Source organism: Lepisosteus platostomus, chromosome 18 (genome assembly GCF_059453375.1).
Source record: "Lepisosteus platostomus isolate fLepPlt1 chromosome 18, fLepPlt1.hap1, whole genome shotgun sequence".
Taxonomy (NCBI): domain Eukaryota; kingdom Metazoa; phylum Chordata; class Actinopteri; order Semionotiformes; family Lepisosteidae; genus Lepisosteus; species Lepisosteus platostomus.
In genome coordinates this window covers 4406071-4433769 of record NC_142628.1, presented here as the reverse complement: position 1 = coordinate 4433769, position 27699 = coordinate 4406071, and the positions used below count along the sequence as shown (strand labels likewise).

General features: G+C 38.9%; 2 protein-coding genes across 6 annotated transcripts in view; one reads left to right on the top strand and one right to left on the bottom strand.

Annotated features, from left to right (window-relative positions):
• LOC148645473 (SITS-binding protein) overlaps nucleotides 1-17937 on the top strand; it is a 42827-nt gene extending 24890 nt beyond the window's left edge. For all 3 annotated transcript variants that reach the window (XM_088612023.1, XM_088612022.1, XM_088612024.1), the window contains 6 exons: nucleotides 160-428; nucleotides 2175-2311; nucleotides 4260-4381; nucleotides 9838-10017; nucleotides 12643-14084; nucleotides 14787-17937. In XM_088612023.1, coding sequence (XP_088468149.1) covers nucleotides 160-428; nucleotides 2175-2311; nucleotides 4260-4381; nucleotides 9838-10017; nucleotides 12643-12819 — 885 coding nt within the window. In that variant the 3' untranslated portion in view covers nucleotides 12820-14084; nucleotides 14787-17937. The remainder of the gene's footprint in view (nucleotides 1-159; nucleotides 429-2174; nucleotides 2312-4259; nucleotides 4382-9837; nucleotides 10018-12642; nucleotides 14085-14786) is intronic.
• Nucleotides 17938-21892: 3955 nt separating this feature from the next.
• Nucleotides 21893-27699, bottom strand: part of cpt1ab (carnitine palmitoyltransferase 1Ab (liver)) — a 34134-nt gene continuing 28327 nt past the window's right edge. For all 3 annotated transcript variants that reach the window (XM_088611724.1, XM_088611723.1, XM_088611725.1), the window contains exons 15-19: nucleotides 27381-27512; nucleotides 26901-27053; nucleotides 25344-25457; nucleotides 24707-24799; nucleotides 21893-23731 (exon numbers count right to left, since the gene is read on the bottom strand). In XM_088611724.1, coding sequence (XP_088467850.1) covers nucleotides 23645-23731; nucleotides 24707-24799; nucleotides 25344-25457; nucleotides 26901-27053; nucleotides 27381-27512 — 579 coding nt within the window. In that variant the 3' untranslated portion in view covers nucleotides 21893-23644. The remainder of the gene's footprint in view (nucleotides 23732-24706; nucleotides 24800-25343; nucleotides 25458-26900; nucleotides 27054-27380; nucleotides 27513-27699) is intronic.

Below are 27699 nucleotides of genomic sequence, written 5' to 3'. Positions count from 1 at the left end.
CACCAGCAGAAGAGCCTGAGGTACTCTGTCCTAGGCAATATATTGTGTGGTAACTCATTTATCATGTTTTCTGTAAAAAGAGTGTCATTCGCTGTAGTCTTGGAAACTTAAAACGATTTTGACTCTGCGCTGACTTTCTTCCTCGGCTTCCCTTCTCAGGCTCCCCTCTTAACAAAATGGAAGGGCAAGTTTTCTGTGAAGCTGAACATCACAAACCATGCTGCGGTCAGCTGGTTCGTGGACCGGGTGAGCAGCCTGCAGTCTAGGCTGGGGGTGGAGTACATCACTTTGGAGGGAGGGGAGGGGAACCCCTTTGCAGAACAGGCAATGGCCCCTCCAAAAACCCTGGCGGGTGATGAATACATCGGCCTGTTTGCTGCTGTTGGGGCCCGGATAGGAGACTCTTCAATCGTCACAGCAGGTACAAGGTGCGTGTAGAGAGCGGCACTTTCCAAAGTCTGCAGGAGATTCTTGTGAGGGGTATTAACATTTGGCCCGTGGTCACAAAATATCCAAAGACATTAGACAAGTCTTTATTTCATCAAAATTCTTAATTTACCCCCAAACTAGCATATCTGCTAGTATTGATGAGGGTGTAAAAAGGATTTTGTTTTGCTCCAAATGTGTATCTAGAAAAGTGGTTAGTACTGTATGTCTTGCTAAATTTTTTATGTTTTTCTTTCCTTTGTATGTCTTGTTAATTGATAATCTTACATTTGCTATGCATTCCATATTCAAGTCATAAAATACTGAAGAGTTTAAAAAATGGTTCTACGATATTTGAGGATGGTGCGGCAAATTTAGCAGGATATTAAATTTGATATTGCTGCAGTTTCCAGACAGCAGAATTTGTCTTCGCAGTTATCTCCCTGGATAAAACCTATTTAAAATCCTGTATCTTTTTATGTATACTAGTATCTAATGGGAAACAGCCAAAGATACTTTCACCATATGACATATCCTTTAAGATTACCGTAAACTAAATAAGAGAAATAGAATCCTTCCACTAACATTCAAATACAGTTTACAGGACAGTTCAATCTCCTGAATTTGAGATTAACATTGTAAATCATGTTTATCCAGAATCTACTCGTGTAAAGTTGCCCTGTGCAAAATATGCTTCACAGTTTGTCTCCCTGGATAAAAACCTGTTTAAAATCCTTCTTACGTGAAAAACATATTTTTATTTTCCTTGGCTCTGTTGTTGGTACCATTTATCTTTATTTCCTTTCACTAAATCAGAAGCAATAATCTTTGAAAACTCAGATTAATGGGGTAACTTTAGCAGTAATTCCATGTCTGAAGGATATGCAATTCAGGTCTGGTAACTCTAAATTGTCCCCGCAGGGTTTGTCTCTGTGAGGAACATTGTTGGGCTCCCCACCTCATTACTTTTCTATGAGCCTCTCTTCCCTACAACTTATTCAGTAGTTCAGTTAGATCCCTGATGAATGTAACAGAGTGACTAATATATTAGAAGTTATTTGGTGTACGTTGCTCAGTGGAGAGCCTGACTGTGAGGATAATGTTGACCAATCCCACCCTCAGTTTCGTTAGGAATGAGCCAGGGAGCAGCTAAAAGGGTATAGATGGGGTGGTGAGAGGGTTGTGAAAGAAATGCACGAAGTGAAGTCCAGAAATTGAGATGTATATATACACAGGAGAGTAGAAGTAGACGATAGATAGTAGGGATTAGACTCTACCCTTCTGACCAAAACTTTGTTATAAAACTATAAAATGAAATAACTATTAATACACATTATTAATTAACACAGTTTTTCCCTGCATTGGACTGGCATTCCATCCACGGGGGGGGTGTCACATGCTCTCTTGTCCACTTAAAGTCATAGAAACCAGGATGAACTGTGGCTCAATGGTCATTCTGACACAGGTATGGACTTCACCCGTTTACCATCTGGAAACGTTCCTTCATTTAACTTCACAGTGACCTGGGTTTTTACACTGATGTGATATTTCCAGCTGCTGACTTTTGTAAGGTCTGGGCAGGAAGGAAATAGCTATAAAACAACGCACAGCCTTTAAAAGACACCCCTCAGTAACACTTGTTCCATAATTGCTTCTGTATTTCTTCCCCTGTGGGGCTGGAGTGTAAATAAAGATGAGGGAATCGTTCAAATAAATGACAAAAGTACTTTCTTTTCCTGTCTTAACAGATCAAGCCACTTGCCTCTATTTGTCCAGATGACACCACTGCAGGCCGACTGGAGCTACTCGGGTATAAAGGGGATTATTCCTTCCATTCTGCACTACAGTCTTCTGGGATACAACTTCTTCATTCCTGATGCAGTAGGTAATACTCTAGCTCACATCCCTTGTCCTCTGAGACTTTAGTAGGAAAATAAATCTTGAGGATATCCATAACATGAAACAGTCACATCATCTTAAGCAGCCTGGCAAAAAAAGGGCTTGATTCAGTTTTCTTTACTGACTCTTTTCCAGCCATTCCTTGCATATTCACAACCCAACTCTGCTGCTATCTAAGCAAAGCAGACCAGATCTGCTCCTTTCACAGTCATTGCTCTGTGTAGATTTGGGAGATTTTAAATTCTGAATTTTGCACGGTCAGGTATGAAGAGTGAGGCAGTGTGCATGCTAAGTTTTATTACGATAATTAGCTTATTATCTAAGTACGACCTACTTCAATTTGCTTTACTTTTTACCTTAAATCTGGAATCAACAAGAATTTTTTTTTATTATAAAAAGCACCCAATTTGGACTAAACTAGCTGTCCAAGACTCCATCTCAGGAGATAGTCAAGCCCCTCCCACAAGCCCACCTGCAGTATAATACATATTGTAACAGATGAATAGAACGTTTAAAACCTTGTCTTTTTTTAAAGACAGTGAAGCCACAATAATTTCACAGTGAAGCCACAATAATGCTCTAAAAGTATTTTGTACAAAGTGATAATTATTAAAATTTCACCTGATTTGGGGGTTTAGCAGTTTGCTGAAGAAGGTGAGAATTTAGAGCAAATTTAGAGCTTGTTGCAGAATAGATTTAATTTTCAAGGGGAGTACAGATCCCCAGATGGTGAAAATAATTATTAAGCTAACAGGCACAGAAGAGGCTTTTTCTATTAGTATTTTTGGAAAATACTCATGAATATGTATATATTTATATAAAAACGAATACATATTTTTGCCATTATCTTTTGTATAAGCTCACAGTGTATTTTGATATTCAATCATTAATTAGATAAAATCTCTTGATCTTTAGTTTTTAAACACATTATGAGCTTTGCACCTGTAGTAACATACAGTTTTTGATATTTTGACATTTCAGATGCATTTTATTTGTCTGCATTGGCACAGTTTTAGGAGTTGATTATTTTGTTTTAATGTATAATTAAGGTAAAGTGCACTCAGAAAACTTACAAAAATAGAAATTTTCCCATTTCCCAATTTCCCATTCCTATTTCTTTCCCGATATAAATTTTTCTCTTTGCTTTACATTACATTTATTTTTCTTTATTTAATTTTCAAAACGCAAAAAGTAGTATATGAACTTTTAAGGAACAGAAAGTATGTGAGACGTTTGAAGGGGCTCATGTTGAAGGTAAAATAAATGTTAACATAATACAGTATAAGAAAGATAAGGAATAATCAAGTGACCACGCTGCAGTATCCTGCTGGTCCCTGACTCAGATGTTGTATGGCGGGAGTTCTGCCCAAGGTGGCTGTTTCAGTGTCTGTACTTAGAGGAAGGGGAATTTAGCTGGATTCTTCGACTAGGCTGTCAGAAATCAAAGAACACCAGAGACGATAACTCTTCCAAACACTTACCATTCCAAAACGTATTCAATATTCTATTTCTAAACCATTTATGTTTGTTTAATTAAAATGTTTCATGAAAAAATGTTGTGAAAAGAAAGTTCAGGCAACGAGATATGTCCCTGCTGGTCAAAACCTGTATTAATTTTCCGAAACCCAGTAAGTATCATGCCCTCCCAAACAGAACACAGAGCCTCTCAACATTTAAACACAATTGGACGCAGGTGCTCAAAAGTCATGTGCCAAGTCTACAGAATCTATGGTAATAATTCAATTTCTCCATGAATATTGTTCGTGTAATTTCAAACTGACGTTACCTCCCTTTTCCTGTTTGAATAAACTGTTGCTCTTAGGATAACATTTTAAGGTTTTTGGACACATTCTGTCAGAGAGAGAAAAAAAAACAACATAATATCACAGAAGCCCAGACCTGTAGTCCATCTCTACGTGTTCTCTCTGTTCCAGGAGGATCTCTGTCCAACGAGTTTGTAACAGACGAAGAACTCTATATCCGCTGGTTGGAGATAGCCGCCTTCCTTCCTGTTATCTCCTTTCACACCCCGCCCTGGGTCTGCGGAGAAGACAGGGTATGTGCCTCACATATCACTATCCTCCTCACTACCTCCTCTTATTATAAAAAGAGTATCCACTGACCTCTACGTTTTTTTGTATGAGTTCATCTTCCCTGGATCTATAAAAAAAAAAACATTAGATGTTGCAGCTCTGTTTTTGATCATTCCCCAGCATGTGAAAGTGTTGTTGTGGCCTGAGGTGGGCTGGCGTCCCATCTAGATTGTACCCCGCCCTGCGCCCATTGCTCGCTGGGGTAGGCTTTAGCGCCGCCATGACCCTGAATTCAGTGAAGTGGTTAGAAAATGGATAGCAGTGGAAGTCATCCACTGCCAGTAGATACAGGGTATACAGTCCTTTTCTCCTTCACTTTGTTCTCACTTTTGTTCCTTTGTTCAGAAATGAAGGAGGTGATATAGGATACATTTCCGTGAATTAGCATTAGCATTCACAGCTATTTAGCAGTTAGTGTATATTTTTTGTATTACAAAATACAATACAAAAACTGTATTTCCACACCATGCTAGTATTGATAGCAGTAATAGATGTGAGCTCCAGAGTGATAAAAGCATGCCAGCATTTCCCCCATCTAAACCGTATAACCATGTGGATAATGGAAAAGATGAATTTCATACCAACAGTAACGGTATTAGATTGGTAGCCATAGTAACAACCATATGCCCCACAACAATAAGATTCTGTTTCTTTTACCAATGATTTTCCTGAGCTGAATTTTCACATTTGAAATTTATTTGGATTCAAATCTCTTTTCACTGCATTGAATGTATTTCTCTCCTCTTGATACTTTTTTTTGTGGGAGAAATCCTTTATATGTTTTTATAAGCAGTGATCTACCGCGTTTGAGTGTTATTCTACCCTTTAGTCTTATCAGCTGTTAGACAATTCCACTAAGCTGTGTGTTTACCACGCTGTTTTACTGAAATGAATATCCCATGTGGCTATTGTTTGTGGAAGAGTACACCTGATGCCCATTAATAGAGTGAACATTCAGAATAGCAGTGTAACACACAAGGCCATAACTATACTTTTAAGATTTAAGAATTCTACATTTTCTGGCTTTTTATATACATACACATTGAGTGAAGATATACAAGAAGTTAAGATATTTTGTTCTCCACATACAGTAATTGTAATACAAACAGAGACCTGGAAAAAAACAGTAAGTTCAGCACAGTTTGTGTCATTGGAAGGAATGAATGCTTAAAAACACTGAGCTCTACATTGACATTTAAAGTTAAACTTGCAAGTTTACATTTACCTGCAGGTCTCATTCCTTCTTGATATGGTGACTGGTGTTTGTTGTGTATTTTCTCTTTTGAAACAATTAGTTTTCTCTTTGGAACAACTAATGTTTTGTCTGTGTGGGTTACGATAGTAAGTTGTTTTTACATCAAGGTTAAAGATGGTCTTGTGCGTTGTAACAAAACTGTCTCCCTTTTTGCTTGCTTGTGTAACTGGAATATGATCTTTGTTTGTACTGGAAAGAATTATAAGTGCAAAATGAAAAAAAAAATGCTCAGGAGCCAAAGTTAGAAAAATATATATCTATTTTAAGATATTGATATGTTTAAATTCGTGGAAGACAGCTCAGGTTTCTGAGTAAAGGATCTTCTGGGGGTGCACTTTTTCCAGCCCGTTCTCAAGTAATTGCTTGGCCTTCACCCAACATCACCTGTGGTTAAGCTACCATCTGTTTTGCATTAGGTTTTGTTTTAAATTTATGATCGTCAATCGCAGGAATAATGAGAGGCACTCTAGCAGGAATGATAATGAATTTGAGGATAGGCTTGGAAAAAGACTTTATTATGACAATTAAGGTTTCCATTTTTAAACTGACAGAAGAGTGACAGGGTGAAAAGACTAACCTTTTTCCAGTTCAGCTTGTAAGCCCTGGCCTTCTGACCCAGATTTTTGCTACAAGCAAAATAAATAGATGATGTGCTGTGTATGTTAGCACTGTGAAATATTGTTCTTTTGTTCCGAGAGACTTTGGTGCTATTGTTATGTTTCAGAGCTCTTATCAGTAGTCATAACTTGGGGCTGTCAAGAGTCCTAAGGGTTGAACTAGCATGGATTAACGTTTTAACTGGCTGAATTATAAAATAAATGCAAGCATGAACTGGTTCTTATAAGGTGAGCCATATGGAAATTAAATATCAAGAATCTTATTTTGAGTTTCTTCCCGAAGACGTTTTTCAATTGGAAGTGTCCAGCTGGTGCGGTGCTGGCTCTGGATTTTATCCTCCCCCCACACGCCTCCACCCGTGGCCTCGCAAGCATGTCACACCCCTCTTTGTCCCCAGGACCATCGTTTTAGGTGATATTTCTGTTTCTTTCGGGGAGTTCTACGCGGTATCCGTTCTCATTCTCTTAGCTGTGGTGCAACTCGCTGTCAGTTCCTGTTGAGCTTCCGCACCAGTGCAGATGACGTCAGGCTACTTTTACCGGGTCACAGTGCCTTCCTCTGCCCACCACAGGATTCCCATCTCCACCAGCTGGTGGCGCTGCCGCCACCTGTGCGCTGAAAAGCGTTCCAGTGTCTGGATTATATGCCGTTCTCATTCAGTACAAGAGACAACGCACATCTGTGTTCCTCCAACTCAATCACACTATCGGACTCAATCACACAAAGCTCCTGCACCAATATCTCTGTCATAGCAGGATTCTGTATTGGTGGGTAGGTGTTCCTTAAATCCTCTTTGGTTGTTTCAGTAGATTTGACCTACGGCCGGGTCCGTCATTTGCTCAGCCAGGCATGCTAACGCCAAACTCTAAAATATTAAGGACAGTATCTGTTTATATTCTCTTTGTCATCTAGTGGTTATTTGTCCAAATTCTGTTGTTGAGTTAATGAGACATTCATAAAGCTGGGAACACTTGAGAATGTTGACTTCAGGTTTTGGAGTAGTTGAAAGTCAAAGTGAAAACCCAAATACTTTCTGTAAGAGTAGACTATTTTGAGCTTAAACAAAAGAAAATCAAAATCAGAACCATGGCACAGAAATTGGTGATGCTAATAGAATGGACAGATTCTTGATAAGCTTCACAGTCCAAGATAACCCTTTACCAAAGTGATAGAAATGTTAAAGTTGGAAGAAACAGAGGAACTGCAGATCTACCAATAAACACCACCTCATCTGTAAAGCCTGGCGGAGATAATGTTTTGGTCTGGCCATGCGTGGCCACCTCTGAACTGGTTCCCTTACCATTATTCATGATATAATTAATGATGACATCAGTAGTATTAATTCTGAAGTATACAGAAACATTTTGTCTGCTTATATATATGAAAACGCCTCCAGACTTATTGGGTGGCACTTCACACGTAATAAGACATGATCCAAAACATGACCAATGCAAAAAAAATGAATTCACCAGGAAAAAAAATAACAAATCTTAGACTGGCCATATTAATCACTAGAATTCAATTGAGAAGCACTTCAACAATAGGTAAGAACTATGGTATTGGCAATAGCTTGGTAAACCATTATTTCAAATGATTATATAAAGAGTTTAGTTAGCTCAATGGGTCTCTGTTTCATGCAGTGATTGTGTGCCAACACTTACGGTCACCTGAAATCACAAAGTATGTTTTTGTTAAAATACGATCGAACATATGCATGAAATTACCTAAATATAAAACGTATTATATTTTACTTATCATCTGTATTAATTTCATTATCATAAATACAAATTTGCTTGACTGTAAGGCAAAATTAAGTTTGGATTTTGCTGTTCTAATACTTCAGAGAACACCGTATGTATGAAAATCCCAATAGTGTTTAAATCAAATGTAATTAGTTAGAGTGACTGAGACAGTTAGTTTTTTTTGTACAATTAAAAAAATCCTTATTTTATATTTTTTAGGTGAAAATCAACAGTATATATTTGAAGTAAAAAGTGGCACAATAAATACAAAAGACTCAATATTCACAATGGTAAAAGGTGGTTGGCATGCATCAACACAAACACAATGGAAAGGTATGCCTGTTTTACATCAGCAAACACACAAATTAGGTCTATTACAAATGATAGACACTGTTTTCCTTGTGGTAGCAGTGCAGTGAACCTCTTTTCAACAGGATTACACGAGTACAGGGCTTACCCAGGCTGCTGGGCTCCTGTTTCTATTTCCAGGGTCAGGGCTACCTCAGGTATGCCTGGAACTGACATGCCCACAGAGCTGCTATATATAAGCCGCGGATCATGTGTTGGAGGTGTCTTACCCTCCCGGCTCTGTTTTCCAACCTGTTTAAGGGCCACATAAACAAAGCATGTGTTGGTTGCAGACCAGTCCTGTCGCCAGGACTTCCTGGTGTGAGGCACACAAATCCCACACATTTGCTGGGAGTCAGCAGGTTTGGACAGATACACACAAACAAAGATAACTTAAGACGGAGACCTCGGCTTAGTGGCCTGCCCCCTCTCCCCCTCAACAGTTTTAACAGATCCCCGATGTTTTTGTTTTTTTATTTCAAGATGAGAAAGCATTGTAGTTTCAAATCTGAAATTCACTTTGAGGGCATTTTATTTAATGCACTTTCTGAGGTCATTATGTCTGTGAACAGGAGCTGGCTGTAGTTCACTCGCCCGGGGCCCTGTATTTTTATACAGTGTTTCATCAATTAAATTAAACACACATTAAAATAAAGGTAGCCATACTGCAGAAAATAAATATTCTACATTTGTACAGTAGGTTATTAGGTAATAGCAAAATGACTTTGTCATTTAAATTTTGTTCTAGGTGCTCATGTTAGACCTTAAAAATGAGTGTCAGTAGTCTCTGCTTGTTTAACTTTTGGTTAAGCACAAGACTTTTGGAAATGAAGTGAACAATGAAATATTTCTGTTACCTACAGATCACTTAATGTGGAAGTTTTCAGTTGGAGGCAGACTGCTCTATGCTAAGGGGAGGCTAGGCAGGTGGCAGTGTCAGACGACGGTGGGCCATTCACATTCACAGATCTGTGCCTTTGCAGCCAAGTCGTCTCTGACACTGTTTTGTCTTTGTCTTCACTGGAACTGCTTCTCTGCCAAACTGAACAGAATATCTTCTTCTCCTTCTCAGCCTGAAAATGCACTTCAAATGAAATCCCAAACCCACTTCTTTCAGAGGAATGTACAGTGTCTTAATCTTCCCTTAGCATTTTTGTTTTAAATAACTTATTACAAGTTGGAGGTGTGGTCTGGGGTTAGTGTGCATTTTGTAGCGGATATTGAAAATGACTAGCAGATTAAGTAAATCCAACTTCAATTTTTTTTTCTTGTTCTAATTCTATCCCCCAAAATTTACTCCCTGCACTTTCACACGTCCAAAATAAGCCACTGAGATCCCAGAAATTCCACCAGGATCCTGTTTCCTGAGGTAAATCATTCTGCTTTCCATGTCTCCTGGAGCAATCTAAGATTTGGTATCAGTTTTTAAATACATCCATTTTTTCTTGGATTGCAGGTCCTCAATCTCACCCGATCGTATATATCCAGACACCAGGAGTTCGTCATCCCTCTCGTAATTAAGTACGCAGTTGAGTGGCTGGCTGAGGGGACTCCTATATTCCGACCCCTCTGGTGGATCAGTCCCGATGACCTTCTCACCTTCACCATCGACGACGAGTTCCTAATAGGTGATGAGGTAAGACACTCCTTTGATGCTTCACATTCAACAATTGTGAGATTCTCTTTTCCAATGTTTCAATTAGATCTGCATCATGTATATTCATTCTTAGGCGTGTGTAGAAAATCCAGCCGTTGCAAAGGTTATAACTAGCTGATTTATTTGGCTCACGCTGTTATCCAGAGTGATTTACCTGTGCCTCCACTCATACAGCAGGGTCATTTACTGGAACAGTTCAGGTGACCTCTGAAGGGCTCGCCTGCATGGTCTCATCTGGGATTTGAACCTAAAACCTTCCAGTTATGAGTGCTGGCCATCAATTAACAAGTCCCAGCTCAGCGTCTGCTGATCATCTGTACTAAACTCCGGGTCATCCACAGCCCAGCTCCCAAAGTTCAATGAAAAAAACGCTCCAGCATGGGTTTTTTAATAAAGAAAAAATGACATATGAAATGTTGTTTTATAAAATGCAGTGCACAGACATAACAATAACTTCAGTGGGCTTTTGGAAAATAAGATCATGGCTGGAGAGCTGTCTGAGAAACCCAAACACCATTTTGATCCCAGTTTTGGAAAAGCCTGTAAACCCCAAAGCTAGCAGAGAGCTCTTATTTCTAGGTCTCAGCTGTAACTGGTATTTAGATGATGAGCTTTTTAAGGAAAAAAGTTCAGAATGAATAGAATGAATCACAAACTCTTCAGCTGCTTCAGTTTCAAGGTTGGGATGATTGGTACACCAGTGTGACCCGAGCTGGTCACATTAAGATTTTAACTTTTTTTCATAACTGTTTCCTATGATTGCAGTGTAGTTAAAACACCAATAAAAGAGATACATGCTTTGAGTGTACTGCGAGATTTCTCAAAGGCCGACAAAGCATGCCGGTGCACAATTTAACGACACTTCCCTCTTGGCCTGCTTTTCAAACTCCTTATTTACTACGCCAGTTAAAGGAGAGGTGCAGAAATAAACACAGTCAGCTTTTAAGGAGGCCCATAGCCACTGCTGAGTCATGTGTAATTTTGTTTTCACACATTGTCACAGCAAGTGCATGAATTCCCACCTATTCTGTTCTGCTCTACTATGCCCATCCTTCTCCATTTCTGTCTAAATTTGAACTCTGGTGCCATGTATGCTTGCTTCCTGTTGTAGTTACACAGAGGGACTTGGATAGCTTTTTTCTAGCTGGGAAAGCTGCTGCATACAGTATTTAAACTAAAAGTGTGTAGAAAGAGGCGTGGATTACAGCTACATATATCAGTAAGGTGGCTGACATTTTGCTAATCAAAAGCAAGTGGTGCAAGAGTGAGAGAGTGAGAAGTGAAATATTTTAACTTGGAGCTTCTAAATCAAAATGGAAAACTGCTTGTGTTTTCTTTAGCGTCTTATGTGGCTACAGTATGTGCTGTTAAACACACCAAACCGAGTTTCAGCTGGCTGAGTGTTGCCTGGAACTGGTTGAGATGAGGGCGGGCTGACCAGAGGACATCTGGGTGTTTCACATGACCCCTCTCATAGTGTGGAGAGTGTATAGCTAGCTGCAAGAGGCTCCAAGTGAAACCTGAGTTGCACCATTTCTGTACCAGAATCCCAGTGTGCAAAAAGGCAAACTTGAGAGTGTATTTCAGAGGACACTGGCTCTTCTCGGTCAGTATGAAGTGATATCTACTTCTCAATTCCAAGTGGGTTTTTTGAAAAAAGATCATACTAATTGGTAATTCTAAGTAGAAAAAAAGAATTTCTTTCAGTAGTTAAATCCATACAGGACAAGCCATCCAGGACATTTTTCTTATATTGGTTGCTAATGGCTAATTAATATCAGAACCTCAACCAGCAACATAATGAACATTAAAATCACAGCTGGGCAGCAGTTGAGCAAATATACCCAACTTTCTATGTAAATAGGTCCCTCGTATTTTCTCTCCACTTCCTAATTTATTTGTTGAGCTTGAAGTAGTTGCCTGTGATGACTATATGTAACTCTTTTGGGATTTTAAATTCTTGAAACATCTTCCTGATCCTGTGACAGTCCGTGTTGTTCAAGACTAAAGAGATATTGTTACTTCAGCATGCTTGTGTGTGATAACCCTTTGAGACCCTCATGCTGTAGCAATGAAATCTGATGCCTTCTAAGTATTATCTAATGGGTGTCATCCCAACATTACCCTGTGCTGAATGCTTCAATTAGCCTTTGCTTTTCTCTAACTTGTGCAATGTAAGCTACAGATTTTTCCACCATTAATTTTGACATGAATCACTAACACTATTTCTAGACTGACCAGCTGTGTTTTCTACAAGATCTGTCCATCTAAGATCCAGCACAGTCATCCCCCACTGGCTGCCACTGCAGCTTTTTTCCGGGGGAAAAAAAACCCACATAAAAAGAGTTTTTAAATTCTGCCTCAACTAATCTTGTGAACATGTGATATGACCAAAAAGCCTAAAATGCTCTTCTATAGCAAAAACAAAAGTTCTCCAATTTCTCTTAGAAAGGAACTAAGGACTCAAGATTAAATTTAAGTTTCTTCTTTCAGTCCAAGTCAGATTCTGTTAGTGGAGTGCTCTTCATACTGTGAAAACGTACCTGATAAATCACTGCTGATGTGGTTTTGATTTTAATGTTGTTTACTCTGGGGTGTTTTCAGGTCCTTGTCGCACCTGTGACAGAGAGAGGCGCTGTTCACAGAGACATTTACCTGCCTGGCAGTGATTTCCAATGGCAGGATATGAGCAACGCCCAAGTGTTTGATGGCGGGACGCTGTTAAAAAGTTACCCTGTCAATCTAGAAGAAGTGGCTGTTTTCTTACGAAGAATTTCTTAAAAACCTGTTAAGTTTTTTTTCCCCACTCAGGCTATTCAGATTTGCACTTGTTTCAGAGACCATTGACACAGTGTCATCAGACAATCGTGAGACAAGTCACAGCCTTTTTATATAGCTGTATAGATATGTATTTGCACTTTACAATGACGTGATTTCTATACTCAAATTCATGTTTTTTATATCCTTTGATTCATATCATGACAGTACATTTTGGGGATTTTTATTGGTTAGTTCTTCTTGGTTTTTTTTGTCCTCCGAGCAAGCTGTGCATTTACATTGATCAAACTTCTACAGTCCTTAACATCTACTGTGACTGCCTTCCCCCCACCCAACGGCAACACAAGTTAACCCTTCCTGAAAAAGAAGTCAATAAATAATAAAGAAGACCAAATGAGAGCAACGGTAAAGATCTTCAGTCATCGCAGTCAGGAAGACACCTGTGAATGCAGTTGTGTAAGATGGTTAAGCTTGAACAGCGTTTTAAGTCAGGTGCATTAAAGGTAAGGATTTTACTTGAATTAAACTGACTCCAGTGCAGTTACTGTGCCCACATTTTTAATGTACCTCAGTGTAGGTATTCCATACTTTATACCTTACACAGACGTCTCTTTTAATGAATACTTAATACTACATGAGCATACCTAATAAGCATTGTAAGCATTGTTATCTTAAAAAATAGGGAATTTAAACTGTTCGAATTGGGTACAATGTGTTGCAAAAGACTTGCATGGGTTTTGAGCCATGCTGTTCAAATCCAAGATATTTACAAGTGTGCTATGGAAGCCTTCATCCAGACTCAAAGCTCTCCAGGCTGATGGCTCAACCCCTCTTCTAGCTGCTTCACTCTACAGGTGACCTGGAATATGCCTGTTTTTCGCAAAGAACGCCATCCTTCAGAGAGGAATGAACCTGTTGAACTTTGGGCATATTGCTGTGAAACTGGACATTGAAAAAAGCTACAAAATCAACTGCTTGGATTCATTGTCGCTATGGAAATGTATAACATGTTTTACTCTTTCGACACTGGGATGTCAAGTGGCCAGTCCTCTGTGTTTGCCTGAGAAACAGGAGGCTTTCCGTTGGTCGGTTATGCAGCTTCCCAGTTCACAATGAGCACCGTCTTCAAAGAGGTCGTGAATCTTTCTTCATGGCTCACTGAATACTCTCAGAAGTGCACTTAGGGAGGTAAAATGTAACTGCTTTGGAAACATGAGACTCTTTCTTTCTCTGTGGTGTCCATATGCAAAAAAAAAACTTTGCAAGAGGTCTTTGCACTGGTTTGTTCATGTTGTTCAGCTGTGAAATGCTGTATAGTGTTTGAAAGACGCAGTGACACGTGTGACCCCAGTGTGCTTATTAATCTGGACATGCAGCCGGAGTAGTGGGGCTGTGCCAGTTTGAATTGGTGTAGATTGTGAACATTGGAGCAAGAGGGAACACATGAAGAAAAGAAAAACATTTGACTTGTTACCCAAAATCTGTATTTTCTAGGAACTGAAAACAGTAGACTCACATTTTACATGGTAGATAGATTCCTGACATAGTGCGAATTCGAGCCATATTGAGGGTGATGCTCTCAATTTTGTCGCCAACCTCGTATACACATATTTTTGTAAAAATATTTAGATTAAAAAGCGAGTCTACAGTATTACCCAGGTTTATGAAATCTTCTCACGATCCCGTTCTCAATATCACAACTGCATGTAAAATGCACATTTGTTTATAATGGATATTAAGAGTTAAGACACAACAGCTTCCTGTTTTTGAGAGTAATCTTCAACTCAGGCATTAATGGTATGACCTGAAAAGAAAACATATAAAAATGTCATACCTGCACTTCGTAATTCGTTAAGGTAGTGGGAAACAGTGTTGTCCAACTTGAAAATTCTGCTTCTCTTTCACTAGTTCAGTCTTGTAGGGATTTCTGATATTTGGACTCCATGTCATCAACATGAATGTCATTGAAGTCTTCAAAGTGTGACTATCAGTATGTAATATTGTAATCTTCTACAGTCATGGCCAAACGTTTAATATCACCCTCATAAAAATAAATGTTAAATAGTTATTTAACAAAGGATTTTACTTAAAGCTAATTACAAACTCAATAGTACACCAACAGCTGCCACTGCAATATTATTGGCAATCCGATCTACAGTATGTTTTATGTCCCATCTGAAGGAGGAATACAAACAGGGTAAATAAATTGCTCTTGGTGATATAATTCCTTACACTTACAGTATATAGCGCTTTTCTGGACACTCCACTCAAAGGGCTTTACTGGTAATGGGGAATCCCACTGCCAACACCAATGTGCAGCACCCACTTTGATGATGCGACGGCAGCTATAGTGCACACAGTTTGCTTCCCACACATCAGCTATCAGTGGGGAGGAGAGCAGAGTGATGAAGCCAATAAAGTGAGTTTGTGGCAGAAGAAGGGCTTGATCTGGGGGAAACGTCTAACATGTAGCCCATCATAACTTTTATATTGTTAGGGGATTCTAAAACGTGGCCACAATTGTAGATTGTAGAGTGTGGAGATTGGTGGGGGTGGGAGGGGCAGCTATTATTATGTGAATTTCACCTTAAACATCTGTGGCCTCTGAACACCAGTGCTGTAGCAAAAAACTAAGCATGTGCATAGTGAAGATACACTCTACACTGGTCGTGCTTAAATCAGTAGCATCATGAATCCTTGAGCAGTTTCATCCTGCAGGTTAAGCAGGACCTGACAGATGTGTTCAGTCGGGACTTCTGTAGATCATTTGGAAAGTAATTTTAACAGCCTCTTGCACTCATAGACCACAGATGGATCCTTTTTCATTGAATGTGGTTGTGAACCCAGAAATGGATGATTTAGGGTGACATTGGAAACTTGTAATATTGGTTGAATCCATGCAATTCCCCTTGGCTTCCATTTTACAATTTAAACTTTAAATTCACCTTTGAAAAATTGTTGTTGAAGAGGTAAAATTAGTAAGAGCTTTTCTGCTTTTCAAAATTGAGTTTTTGTATGATAAACAGTATATTCAGTAATATACTGTGTATATATCTATAACAATACTACTGAGCTGATAAGATAATTCATCCATTCAAAAAAGCTTTTTCACCTTTGCCAGGTCAATTTATCAGTGGAGAACATGCCCTTAGTGGCTATTAATGTTCTGATGAACATGAAAACACCAGACAGCTCCTTCTCAGGGAAGAGGAAAGACTGAGCCAGATGAAAGTGGCCAGCAGTCTCCACTCTGACCCCACCATTGTACTCTGAGCTTCAGATGAGTTCATTTGTGTACAGTTGTGTAGCAGGAGGGGAGAGATTAAGTTGATCCTGTGATGTGCCTTCGGGGATTTTTCTTCCTAAAAACTATTAAGGAAGAAAACTGTGTAATTAGAGGGAATGCCATGAAATCAAATTCAACCCATAAAAATGCGCTATTAAAATGCCAGAAGCGTTAAACTACCTTAAAGCATAATAATTGATTGTGTTTTTTATATTGTACTGTTGTATAATATTTGTTTTTGGCATGAACTGGATATGTTTTGGTAATGACAGGCTGAGAAATGAATGAAATCCCAACATGTGTACAGTAACTGTAGTTACAACGGGTCATACCAGGTTATCACATTTAGTTTTAAACATGGAATTGTACAATGCCGAAAAGATTATAGTCATTAAAGCCTGATTTATCAGCCTCTTTTTTCACAACGATGATTACACTGACTCAATATTTTTTAAGTGAAGGTATTCACCATAAAGCACCTAAAATCCTGGTTCATTATTCATATAAATAAACAACAGTTTAAATAAGCCTTCCAGATGTTAACAGAATATTGTACAACAACTGATTGTGTTTCCTGGTAAGCAAGCATTATGATTAAATATTTTTTTCTGCTGCCTTATGTTAAAAAAATAAAACACTTTTCTTAGTTGTTTTCTAATAGGAGTAGTAAGCATGCAGAAAACTTTTTTTTTAACAAAAGCAAGGCAGTGTGTGTTTTTGTATAAAGTTAGATAAATGCAACTCATCATTTGCTATCTGGGACCTCAACACGCATTTCTTAATCTTTATTTTGCATTTCTTTGAAAACTCAGGTCTACTTATGTCTTAGTACAATATCATGTTGTGTATACTGTAATGTCTTAAAGCTCTTTTTACAAGATACAGTTTCAATTCAAAATGTGTTTTAGCCACTAAATACCAACAAATTTCGAACAGATTTTTTTTTTTTTTTTAACCGCTGATAAGACCTAAGTCAACATCAGGTCATGTTTACTGAAATTATTCATTTGTAGTGCTATGAAAAAGGATATTATTAATATGAAAGGTTACATTTCTATGTGGCATAAATTTATACTTATTAAAATGGTAAATAATATATATATATTTAAAATGAAGTTATGTGATAAACATTGCTTCTTTTTTTTTTACTTCTTCATAATGCTTAATATAAGTGTCTGAAGTGGCTTCTGAAAAAGTATGACAGAAGATCAATTTGCAGTTTATGTATGGGAATGTTCAAGATTAAATACTTCTATTATTCATATTGTCCACCCTTCATAAGAGAAATCCTCATCTGTATTGATAAGCATGCTTTGTGCCACAGAGAGTAAAAAGGTATACAATGTACACCCACGCTCACCCTCCACCTGTCCATTTAGGCCTGTCAATGTGTATCGGTTACAGCGCTGGTGAGTAAGACCATCACTAATTCCAGTTAAACCCATTAAAAGTTATTTATAGCACTTGTGGTAGACATGTGAAGAAGTTCATATGGGCAATGCTCTCACTCTGCCCTACCAGTTTAACAAGACTACTTCATGTGGTATTAAAGAGTACCCCGTTCATCCAATTAGAAATCATGAGTTAACAAGCTGATGGGACTTGAATGTATGTGGCTTGAAATCAAACTTTCTTATAAATGGGCAGTTTTTAGGCTAAAACAGACCAAAAGGCATAAAACCATCCCATAGTGTGTTCATACCCCATGGTACAAATGTGCATACAGAATGTAAAGCACTAGAAACCTTTTGTAAGGAACGACATTTTGAGAAATCATAGCTCCATTTTTAAGCACAATTCTTTTGAATATATAAATTAAATGTTTCCCATTAAAAGCTTCTGCGTTTTAAGAATGTTTTGTTTTTACAGAGCTCTTCTGTATCTGAATATATTTGTCCTAACAAGATTTGAAAGGTATAATCTTCAAAATAATGATGCAGTGAATATGCTCTCTGTGTAAAAGAAAACAGACAATATTGTTTCAAGAAATGAAAGAAAACAGATTTTGCTAAAGAATGAATTGAAACTGAGTCTTGATTTTGCCCCAGCTGCTGTTGAAGGTATATTAGTAATGTCACAGTGAAGAAAGAGTATTATGTCATTAGGTTTGTTTATCTGTGCCAGTGGTAGCACAATCATTTTTTTCTGTATGTGATTTAAAAATCAAAATGTTTTACTTAAATTAATGCTGTGATCATATGCATGAACATAGCCTGTAATCCCAAAAATGATGTATAATTTTAATTTGTGAAGTGAGGTAATTAAGTGAAGGTAACCTCATGAAAAATATAGGCAGGCTTATCATTTGTCTAACTTGCCTATATGGCAGGTATCTGGATATTTGTATGTGTATATTTTATAGTAATCATTAATTACTTAAAATTCTTATATAAATATTATATTTTTTGTTTAAAAAACTAATGACAATAAATGTTATGATATAGAAATATCTTCTGTGAGTGTGTTACAATTTTTAAAAACATTCCAGTCCTATTTTGTCAAAATATAATTGTATATTATTAGTGTTATTTGCAATGCAGAAGTATAATGTTAGCCAATTGATTGTTTTACAGTAGAACTAACCATTAATAGGCAAATATAGATAATTGTAAAGACTTCATAAAACTGAACATTCTTGTAAATATAAGTCAATATGGTACAAAATATTGAGACAATAAAATATTGAATTTTCACCATATCCTGGTGTAAATGATGGCCAAAAGGTGTACTTCACGGGACAGATATGACCATTATCTATTAAATGTCAAATAATTTCCCCTTTAAAATAGGGGTTCCCATCTCTAGACTTCAGAATCCCGAAAATGTTAATGTGTCTTTAGACTGTGAACAGTCTAAGGCTGAGGAGATTAAATAAACTGGAGTAGCTGAAACTTGAACTTGATCAATTTAGCATTTCTCCCAGGTGAAGAACTATTCATACCCTGTGGAGACACTGCAAACCTGCTGAACTGTGGACACCAGGACCAGAGCTGGGAAGCCCTGCTTTGAGAAACTTAAGGCATGACGAAAAACGCCAACAATATCACTGTGCACACGGCAGCACGGCAGTGCCATCAGTGACAAACTGCAGGCACAGTGAAACCTACAGCTGGCTACTTTTAGAAAGTGCAAGTCAAGGTTTAAGGTTTCAGTGTCTGGTGGAGCATTTCCAGCTTGGTAATTAGAAATGCAATTTAAAGAACATCGTATCAGGCAGCTTTCTATTGAATCCCCACACAGAAACTTATTACACCAAGGGGCTGGAAAAAGTGGGTAAGAGAATGTCCCAAAATTTAGAGAAATATCCTTTTTTTTTTTGCTTTCTTTAAATATTAACACTAACATGAAACCACAATTTTATTTATGTTTTTCATGTGGTTTAGCAGTGATGAGTTTAGTTCGGTCATATATAGAACTGTTCACCTTGCTGGCCTTCCAAACCATTGCAACCTTCCACAGCCTGAAGAATTCTGGTAGGTTAATTGGCTTCTGGGATAACTGGCTGTGGTGTGAGTTAAACTTGTGTGAAACAGATCTAAACAAGGCTACTCATCTGATACGGTGCTCTCACCAAACTCATCGCTTGGTCCCATTCTTTTCACTCGATGTAGTGAGTCTGCCTGAACAAACTGGGGCCTGTTTCATGCTTGGAATTTTATTTTTATTTTCACTTTTATGTCTTTCCTGCACTAGACCACCTATTTGCCTGTTCGGCCAGGTGCTGGAGATGTGTCACAGTGAATGGAAATAATTAGGCAAAGAACTATTTACTTTCCTCAGTTATTTCTGCTGTTGTACCCTGAAGTGTCAACACAGGTGTTTCATCCTCATGAAATCTACTGTGCCTCTCCCCAGTGGGTGCCAAAGGCCTGTTTGGCATACTTATACTTTTCATCTAACGCTTGAAATGTGGCATTGCCGATCCCCCTGGACTCTCCCACAGACGCGGGTGCTGGCCTCTTGTGAATGGGAGTCAGCACGCGGACAGCTGCAGGGCACTGTTCCGCAGAGAGGCTGCGAAGGGTTAAAAAGCAGGCCGCCCATGAATCTCGCAGGCGAACCAGGCAAGTGTCCTGTAACGTAAGCCGCGAGACGGAAGCGAGGTTTCGATGGGTGGTGTTGGCCTATACGTCCTTCCTGCTTCCCCTCCTCCCATCCCTCACACTGACAGGTTTATATGTCTCCTTTTAATTTGGGGATTTAAATGTAGAATACTATTCGAATGCATGCGATTCCAGGTTTATTTATAAGCCTAAAAATGGAACTCTCTCAGGACTTCCATTTAAGCCCATGCAATCGGTCAGGGGAACCGCTGCGGAGAGAGACGGGGTGAAAGTTAAGGCCTGTCGGCCGGACTTGGCAATTTGGATCCTGCATTGACGATTCTTGCATTAACATCTGAAAAGCGAAATGTTTTTAAATGTATATTTTCATTCCAATTGGCTTTCACCCTGACTTTTGTCTTTTTAGTAAAAGAGTACGGTGATAAAAGAAACAGCTTTATTGATCATATATAAGAATTAGTATTGTTTCGCCAAGACACTGCACACGGCTACAGCCATCAAGAGCAGGCTGATGATTTAATGTATTTCATCATAGTCACAGAACTTCCCTACACAAGTGTGGATTGGTGCATCTGGAACACTAAATACAAAGCGTCTTCTTTGCCCAAGTAATGTCGACGCACGGGACTTCTGAAATACATATTAAGAGGTCCAGGTGTTTTTAATTGTCCAGTAAGACACTATGGTCTTGGTCGCCATTTTCCCCAGATCTGGATCCCACTGTCTTCTTTGAGTAACAGGACCAAACTGGTTAGGGGAAATCAATCTGCAGATTAATATAATATAATTGCTTTTTGGGATATGAAGTGTACAGAATTTTTCTTTCACAGCTCTTAAAAAGGTGAGTGAGATTTGTAATTGGTATGACCTCTGATAATTAGTGAGTTAATTGGTCACTGACAGCTTTCATCCAGGCGTGCTCCCGGAAGTGCAACCAAGTAGGCTTACACCGAACTGACTTACAGTACTGTGGCAGTGTTATTCCTGCAGGGTCATTCCTACCTGTCTGTTCAGAAATTTCTAATTATAAATATTATTATAATGATAAAGCTGAGGAGAGACTGCATCACGATCTGTGTGTTGACATTCTTGGAAATAACGCACTAATTTGAAAGAGAAAAGCCTAAGCAAACGGGTCATTTATCAATGGTGTTTAAGCACCCATTGGAAACAAAAAATATCAGACACAGGGTTACTCTATTGCCATGACTAAGAACCACTGCTTTAAGCAGTAGAATGTGAGGCACAGAGAGTGGACAAGGGGTCCCTCTTGTGGTGATCGGGGGAAATTATTTTTTGCCCGTTTTTACTCTGTTACGCACACTGGAAAGAAAAGTACATTCCCTATGTTAAACAAATCCAATTTAAATATTGGCCTGTTAAATGCTAGTTGTGTTCATATTTCACTTTATAACCTGAGCATGCTGTTTTCTCAGTGGTCTCATCGTGGTCTCTGAGCCCTTCTCCGACAGAAGAGGTCGGTCCTCCATCATTTCAGTCGAGAACTATGCGACTGTCAGCAACTCTATTTTTTTATATCTCCTTGACCAAGCCAAAGAGCCCTGGGAGCAAAATGTTGTGGTGAGTAGATGTCTTTCAACCAGCATATTTATCAGTGACCAACTGACAATTCCATTTAGATGGATTTATGAAAATTAAAATATCCAAATTAAAATAACTGTAGCATGGTTTTGAATCCATATAAATCAATACTAGAAAAAAGCAATTGAGTTTTGGCAATCTTTATTGTCCTGGGAAATCTTACTTTTGGTTTTTGAGTTCTTGTACATAAGTTGTGAAATAGTCAGCTTGTGTAAATGTACAATCTCAGCATTAAATCCATGCAACAAGCACTATAGCCAAACAAATGTGAAATCAGCAATAATATTCATGAATAACAACAAAAGTATGGAATAGCCTTTAACTGAAAATTCAAGTACGTTTTTTCTTTTTAATGATAAAATACATACAATATTAAATCTGCTGTTAATGTTGAACTGCTTCACACTTCCAATCCAATCATGTGTCCTGAACCAATCACATTTAGCCAGACTTGCAACGTTTCTCTTTATTCAAAGGGTTATCAGAACCATTGAAAAAAAAATGCAACTGTATTTAGTAAAAAAAAATGCATGCATGTTTGTTACTGTATTTGTACATAATTTTAGTTCTGTTCATACTTTGTGTTTTGTCAAGTGTAACAAAATGATTCTAATAACACTTACCATTAAAAAAAGAAACAAATACAACAACAAAAGACACAAGCCTTACCATCATTTTCTGTTATCCACTTAAGTCTTCCCAACAAACAACAAGTGTAAAGCACTTCATTTTCTTAAAGATCAATATCAAAAGATGATAACTGTCCTAGCATAGAGGCTCTTAGGAGTCCAGAGAATGCAGGCTTCAGTCTGAGAAGACCTATAATTCCCATTATTTAATATCATCTGTCAGTATTGCTTCAGCAAACAATAATGATGTACATCAACTCACCAATCCATTACAGAACAGATAGTGTAACTGATTTAAGGCTCAAAATTAGAAACATAAATGCCCACACAATTAAACCAGTTCTAACATTGAGCTAATGCGATGGTCCTTGCTGAAATTTAGCTGGTGTAGTAACTTTGATCCAGACTGGCAAAGCTTCCAGACCAGTGGTTTAGGCAGCAGTACAGAACCAGGAGTCACCCAACAGTTCTGGGAGACAAAAAGGGTTAAACTTTGAGCTGCCTTTTCTATGTGTGAGGCTTGGTTGTCAGCGTTGAGACCCACAGCGCATGGCTGGATTCAACCTAAAACTACTCCCTACACTACTGCAGCAAATGCTTTTTGCCTGACTATCTCACCTGACAGTGTAAAACGAGAGCTGTCCTGATGCATACCAACCAGCACAGCTACTATTTTCTGAATTGTGATTTGTCACTTCATCTACAGCTACTGGAAAACAAGTGTCATTTCTGCAATTCACTGCAGAACGCCTAATGTGGATACAGAGTTAAAAACCTGAGTGAGAACGAAGATAAACTATATTATTTCTACTTTAAATTAATCAAATAATATAGCAGCTTATACGGTTACTGCACACCCATAACAGTGCAAGACCTTTCATCATTCTAGACTGTAAATGATGTCACCAAATTCCCCAGTTTCACTTCTGATGTGCCCCTTGCAAATCACAACCTTACCATCTTTCCCTTTCCTTCATTCTTCATTCCAGTAGAAAACTCATTAAGGCAGCAGCGCATACAATCTTTTAAAACAGGTCTGAATATCACGTACGAAAACTGCTTTTATCCCACAAAATTTGAACATAGCCTTGAACAAAATATCAGTTTAACTTCTATTATTTTTAGCCTTTCCTTGTATTTTGTACTCATTACATTAGAATTAAAACCCAAAATACATTTGTACAAGTTTATGGAACAATATTTTTGGAGCCTTTCTTCTTTGAGCTTTTGCCCAGGCAGGAAGTGCATCACTTGACGGGCTTATTGTCCAGCTCAAAGAGGTTGAGGATGTCAAGCATGGCCTGTGTGATGTTGTTTCCAAAGCGATGGGAATCCTGTGCAGAAAAAAATCATGACTGCGATTCAGAAGCTGAGATATACCCTCCCCTGCTATGTGTAAATACGTTATAAACTAGACCTTACTGTTAAATACTAGAGCTTGCCAATATCTCTTGAAAAGGTCAATAAAAGTAACTCAGGTTTGTGAGCCTGCAATGAAAATACACTAGAACACTGTGGAACAGTCTCCTCCAGTGCAGGACATCTGAACACGTATTTGCCTACAGCTCTTTCCACGGTTTTTTCAGGATATGACAACTCATTTCTAGGAAAAATTGGGATAACGGGTCACAAACCTACTCATACAACATTTCATGAAACAGGTCATCAAAAGCCTTGAAACCTGCATAGATCAATTAGACGTTCCAACAAGTGTGTGGACACTGTATTGGAATCCAGAAGACTGCTGAAGGGTCTCAGGGCAAAAAAATACTGAAATCCTGTGTTTACATATCATTCCTGGACCATAATATAAATTTAATTCTTAAGTATCAAATCTCTTGCAGAAGCTGTTTTTTGAGGATGTCTTTAAATTCATAATGGTAAAAACGCTGACACAACAGTAAGAGTCGTTAAACCCATTAAATTATTTAAAGACCTGTGGGTCTTGAGGTCAGCAGTTTATCACCTGATCAAGTGGAAAAGAACACTGGAAAATTAGTCCTTAAGATAGATCACTGTTAAAGTGAGAGTGAACTTTCTCACAATTAAGTTTCCAAAGTTACAGTGTTTATTTCAAAACAGCAAGTGATAATCACAGCCCTCATTAGAAATGTGCACATTGTGAGACTTCATGATTCATATCCTTTTGTTAGAGTGGCAGATGTATGACTCCACGAGGCACGTATAAATAGGAATGTCATCTTGTGACTGCATTTTAGAAAAAAGTATTCTACCAAATCCTCTATATTGTGTGAACAGCAAATGCACCTTCCAGCCCTAAGCTGGTTGCATTGTGGCTCTTTGCTCACCGTCTCATGACTGGAGAGTTTGCTGGAAATGTGGAAGTTGATGTGGTTTTCTCCAATAATGATGTAAGACACTCCATATCCATCATCAGCCACCTGAAAAAGACAAGTTGTCTTAGCAACAGTTTCTTGCACAAGCACCTTCCTAAGGTAATCAATGTAGTGTCTATGTTTCCTGTGGGTGTGAGATGGCATATCATAGCACACGTGTCTTGGGCGAAATGAGGGGATACCAATGTGGTCAAAAAAAACATTGACAACTACTCTCACACAGTTTTTCTGAAAGTACAGTTTTGAAAGACCTGCCATATGAAAATGAATACCTCACCAAAAAGTGTGATTTTTCCTTGCCTGTCGCATAATCTGATGTGACGGACCACCCGGGTTTTTTCATATATACCACTCAGTGTTGGAGACATGCCTTCACGTCATGTCATCCAGCTCTGAGGAGCACTATGTCCTGTGCAGAAACGACTCACATGAGGAGGATGCGGATTAGCCCTGTAGTCAATGGTGAATGACAAAAACCCACATGGGTGTTTTGGTCTGCTCAATTTTGTGCTTTAGGTGTTGGCAAAGTTCTAATTTGCCGGCTGTCAAGGCTGCTCATTGCGGCAGAGCTTCGGCAGTGAGCACTCACAGGTCCAAAGCCGCCACCACTGGTCACATGATTTGGGTTGTTGCGCAGGTCGAAGAGCTCCAGCTGCTGGTGGGGCGTCTGGCTGGTGGACAGCCTCCAGGGCTCCGACAGCACCTGGGGGAAAACCAAAGCACAGCTCCAGCACAGGGCATAACAGAACTGCCCAGTTAAAGCCCATCCATCCTTTGTCTAACCACCTCTTCCAATTCAGGGAGCCGGAGCCTATCCTGGCAAGCAATGGGCATCAGGCAGGATTCACCCTGGATGGGCTGGCAGTCCATCTCAGGGCACACAGACACACAGACACACTCACAACAGGGCCAATATGCCTTTGGACTTTGGGAAGAAACCAGAGTACCCAGACTAAGCCCACACAAACACAGGTAGTACCAGGTTTGGACCCCAGCCCTGTTAGGCAGGAATACTAACAACTGTGTCACACTGCTGTTCTCAGTCAAGTCAAGACGTTTTAATTCAATTCCTCTTCAACCTGTGGTGGAGGTTAATAGAAGGAATCAGACGATGCCTGAATAGACTGGGACTTAGCCTATCATGTAGCTCCTATAAATAAAGAATCTTCTAACTAGGATTATTATTTGGCATCGTGAGGTAGTGAGAAGGCGGTGGCTTTGTGAGAGGGCCACCTGTTAATGGAAAGAAAACTGTGACAATAGGCACACCTGGTGTGATTGAGTAATTGGCACTCAGAGGAAGTGTAAGAGAGGCCCTGTGTGGTACTATTCACTCCGCTAATTAAGAGGCTCTAAGAACTGCCAGAAGGCAAAAGCTTTCAGTGTAGAGGGAGGGAAACTGGGAGACAGAGAGATGAAATTGGCCCAAAGCTGAGAGAATAGTCTAGATGGCACAGGTTGCGTTTCAATTAGACTCAACAGACAGATATGTGGTCATTATGAAAGAAGCCAACAAAAAAAGCAGCTGCTGCTGCTTTGTCAGGGGAGCTAGAGTTGTTTACAGAGTGATCCATGGCCAAACAGGATCAGCCAGGATAGTTAGAGAAGAAAGAAGACGCCAGATATGAATGAAGATCTGATGCTTGGTGAAGAGTTTAAGTTATTTTAGTGAAGACTGTAATTGGATGACACAAGGTGAGTTTAATCGAAGACTCCAGTGTCTTGTGATTCATGAGAACTTCAAGTGAAGAGTTAATGAGAAGATCTAGTGATGTGTGTGAGTAGAGCCAAGTGAAGAGCAAGCTAGAAAGAAGATCGTACACACTTCCCAGAGAGCTCTTAAACACGTTGGAGCTTTAACTGTTGTATTTTGTAAGTGAAATAAAATCCCAAACATGTGACTACAGACAAATAAAGAATAAAGAAAAACGTATTCGATCAATTAAGGTTTCAATTATCTAATGAAGGTGGGATGAAATTAAAACCGGCAGTTGTGTGGGTCACCAGGACTAGATCCCACAGACTAAGGGAGTCCTGGTCACTATGTGTTAAAGACAACATAGCCATGCTCAAACCACACATGTTTTTCTATCTGGTAAGTATCATCACCTTTTAAGTTAAAACAAATTTATTGTAGGATATTTACCTGCTTGAGGAATGGGGAGTCAACTCCAAGATACTTGGACACAACGTAGAGACAGAAGAGGTGACGGTCAATGCCTTTTCCAGTCATGGCCAAACGGTACATATGCTGGTGTTTCTCAGCTGCACGTTGAAACAGCTTAATCTTTTCTTCTTTCTTGAAGAAGAAAGCAAAATTAGTAAGCAACTGAAACAGCCAAGTTATTAAGAACATGACAAGAATGAACTTGTTACAACAAGCCTATACTTGAAAATCCTCACCATCCATTTTTATGTATACCATGCATTGATAACTGTCTAAGAAATAGTTTCTTGCCTTAGTGTCCAACTGGTTTTTAACCACTGCCATGTATACCCCTACATTCTTCTCTCTGAACTGAAGTTGCAGAAACTATCCATCTTACTATTCCCTTTACAAATCTAAGTGAAGACGGGTGCTCTGAGCAGATGTTTCGGCTGATCTGAAGGGTCAGGCTTCTCTTACCGTTGCAGAGTTCATCATTGCACGTACAAACTCGCTGCTCTCCACTGTGCAGGAGCGCACTGTTTCCGTCCTCCCTTCTCGGAAGAGACGCGTCATTGAAGCTTCATAGGTCAGACAGAACTTGCCTTTGTCCTGCCAGAAAACCACACACTCCTTTACATTTAAGCAAAAGTAGGCTAAAAGCTGGGGTTAGTTGTTTTGAGCATGTCACACCTGAAACTTACTAGGGGAAAAGGCTTATGCCAAAAGGTAACCTAAACCCCCACCTAGCTGTCTAATAACTTACTGCACAAGCTTGTGAACTAGCTACCTTATTATT